Source organism: Condylura cristata, unplaced genomic scaffold (assembly GCF_000260355.1).
Source record: "Condylura cristata isolate star-nosed mole 26May11 unplaced genomic scaffold, ConCri1.0 scaffold00019, whole genome shotgun sequence".
Lineage (NCBI taxonomy): Eukaryota > Metazoa > Chordata > Mammalia > Eulipotyphla > Talpidae > Condylura > Condylura cristata.
The window spans coordinates 16,885,118-16,887,171 of record NW_004567120.1 but is presented as its reverse complement, the minus strand read 5'-3'; the positions used below and the strand labels follow the sequence as shown (position 1 = coordinate 16,887,171).

Genomic DNA, 2,054 nt, shown 5'->3' with positions numbered 1-2,054 from the left:
TATTTTTCCTTTTCTTTCTGGCTTATTTCACTAAGCATGATCTTTTCCAGCTCCATCCATGTTGCTGCAAAAGATATATATTTTTTTTAGGTTGCTAAGTAATATTCCATTGTGTATATGTACCACATCTTTTTAATCCAGTCATCCACTTTTGGGCATTTGGGTTGTTTCCATGCTTTCCAATTGTAAATAACGCAACTATAAACATGGGGGTGTAGGTATCTTTTTGAATCAGTGTTTTTGTGTCTTTTAGGTAGATGTCTAGGAGTGGGGTTGCTGGGTCGTATGGAAGCTCCATGAACATACCTAGTTTTAAAGTCCATGTTGCTTGAAAAGATACTGAATTGAAAAGCCACAAAATTGTGATTTGTGTTATTCATATTTTTTGATGTTGTTATACTTTCAAAAAAGGTAAGATAAGGATAAGCTGTACTTATAAGCAAACCATCCACCCCCATCTTATTTGAAGAGAAAATAATTAAAATAACCAGCAAATTTCCCCCAAACTTTAATCTGTTTTCCACATAAGTCTAGCTATCCATCCTTTTCTCTTAATCCAAATGGAAGAATTTTTGCTATAGGAAAGCTCCATATCTTGGTAGTTACCCTACTTTCTGGAAGGTTGGTAGCTGACTAAGTCCATCTTAAAATGTCACAGCTTGTAAATAAATTACAAAGAAAATACTCTAAGAGAAGTTGAGCTGCATCTAAGTGGATTTTATTGACAAATCCCAGAGTAAAAGTTATTTTTGTACTATTTAAATCAACCTTCAAGTACACCAGAAATTGTATTCATAAATATATTCACTCACCTGGTAACCCAGGATCCCCCTTTTCTCCTTTTGAATCTAGCAGATCTAGATCCATTGATCCAGGAGGGCCTGGAAGGCCAGGCTCTCCTTTGCCACCTTTTTCTCCTGCAGGGCCTGGAAGTCCTGGCTGACCCTGAAAACCATCATCACCTAAAATGAGTATGGTGGAAAAGACACAACAGATCAGATTTATTCATCCAGAATTAATGCATATAGAAATCATTCATGTGTTTCACAGCTGGGTAGGTTGCTGACCTTAATGCACTTGCTGTACCATGGTTACTGCCATGAGTAACTTGCACTCTCACATTATTTTTAGACTCAAGTAATAATCCCTCATTCTTTGGGATTCTCTGACAATCAGAAGTATTGTGAAAAAATTTAATCACTGTCTTTTATTAATTTGAGGTAAGCAGTTATCATGTTTCATAGACTCCACATTAAACATGTTACCAAACTGAAAACAGGACCTATTTAAATGCCTGTCACATAGAAACAAAATTTAAAAACGGTTCATTTTAAAGCAGCTATAATCATTCTGCATTGACATGAAGAAATGTTTAATTTTTTCTCTTACATACATCTGCCAGCAAACTCGACTATTACCTTTCATACCAGGAACACCACTCCTGCCAGGAATTCCCAAAGGTCCTGGTGGGCCTGGAGGTCCCATCATACCAATTTCACCTTTGGCACCTTTGAAAAATATCAATAAGTAACTTTTATCTTTCCTTGACCTTAGAAAGATTAAATGATAAGCTTTAGGGTGTCAATTGGAAAACTACTGAGACTCGGAGGGAAGGCATTAAGCTTTCAACTGTTCTTAACTTAGTAACCTCTACTGCCAATGTCCATGAGTAAAAAGACTCAGTGTGGTAGCTAACCTCCCAAAATTGCCTGCCAATGATCTGCACTTCTTTTTGTAGCCTTCTAACCTCAAATCTGAACAGATTTTGTACCTGTTCTTTCAATAAGTAACACTGTGTGAGTCCCGACACTAGAACATTATAAGTTTTACAGCTTCTCTGGGGCTCTGGAAATATGTGCTTTTGGTTTAGGGAACCCTTTATTTTGAAAGCTAGCCACTTTGAAAAAAAGAATCACTACCCTGACACTACCATAACCTGAGATGCATAAGCCATGTGAAGAGGCACTATGTATAATACAATGTGAAGCAGTATCATCTTGAAATACTCAGGTATCATCTTGAAAATAGAGCTTTACCCCCAAACATTCTTGTTG

The 2,054-nt window shown here is 36.8% G+C and overlaps 1 protein-coding gene across 2 annotated transcripts in view; it reads right to left on the bottom strand.

Annotated features, from left to right (window-relative positions):
• COL4A5 (collagen, type IV, alpha 5) overlaps nt 1-2,054 on the bottom strand; it is a 164,169-nt gene that overhangs the window by 49,925 nt on the left and 112,190 nt on the right. For both annotated transcript variants that reach the window (XM_004685697.2, XM_004685696.2), the window contains exons 32-33: nt 1,419-1,508; nt 813-962 (exon numbers count right to left, since the gene is read on the bottom strand). In XM_004685697.2, the coding sequence (XP_004685754.1) occupies nt 813-962; nt 1,419-1,508 (240 nt within the window). The remainder of the gene's footprint in view (nt 1-812; nt 963-1,418; nt 1,509-2,054) is intronic.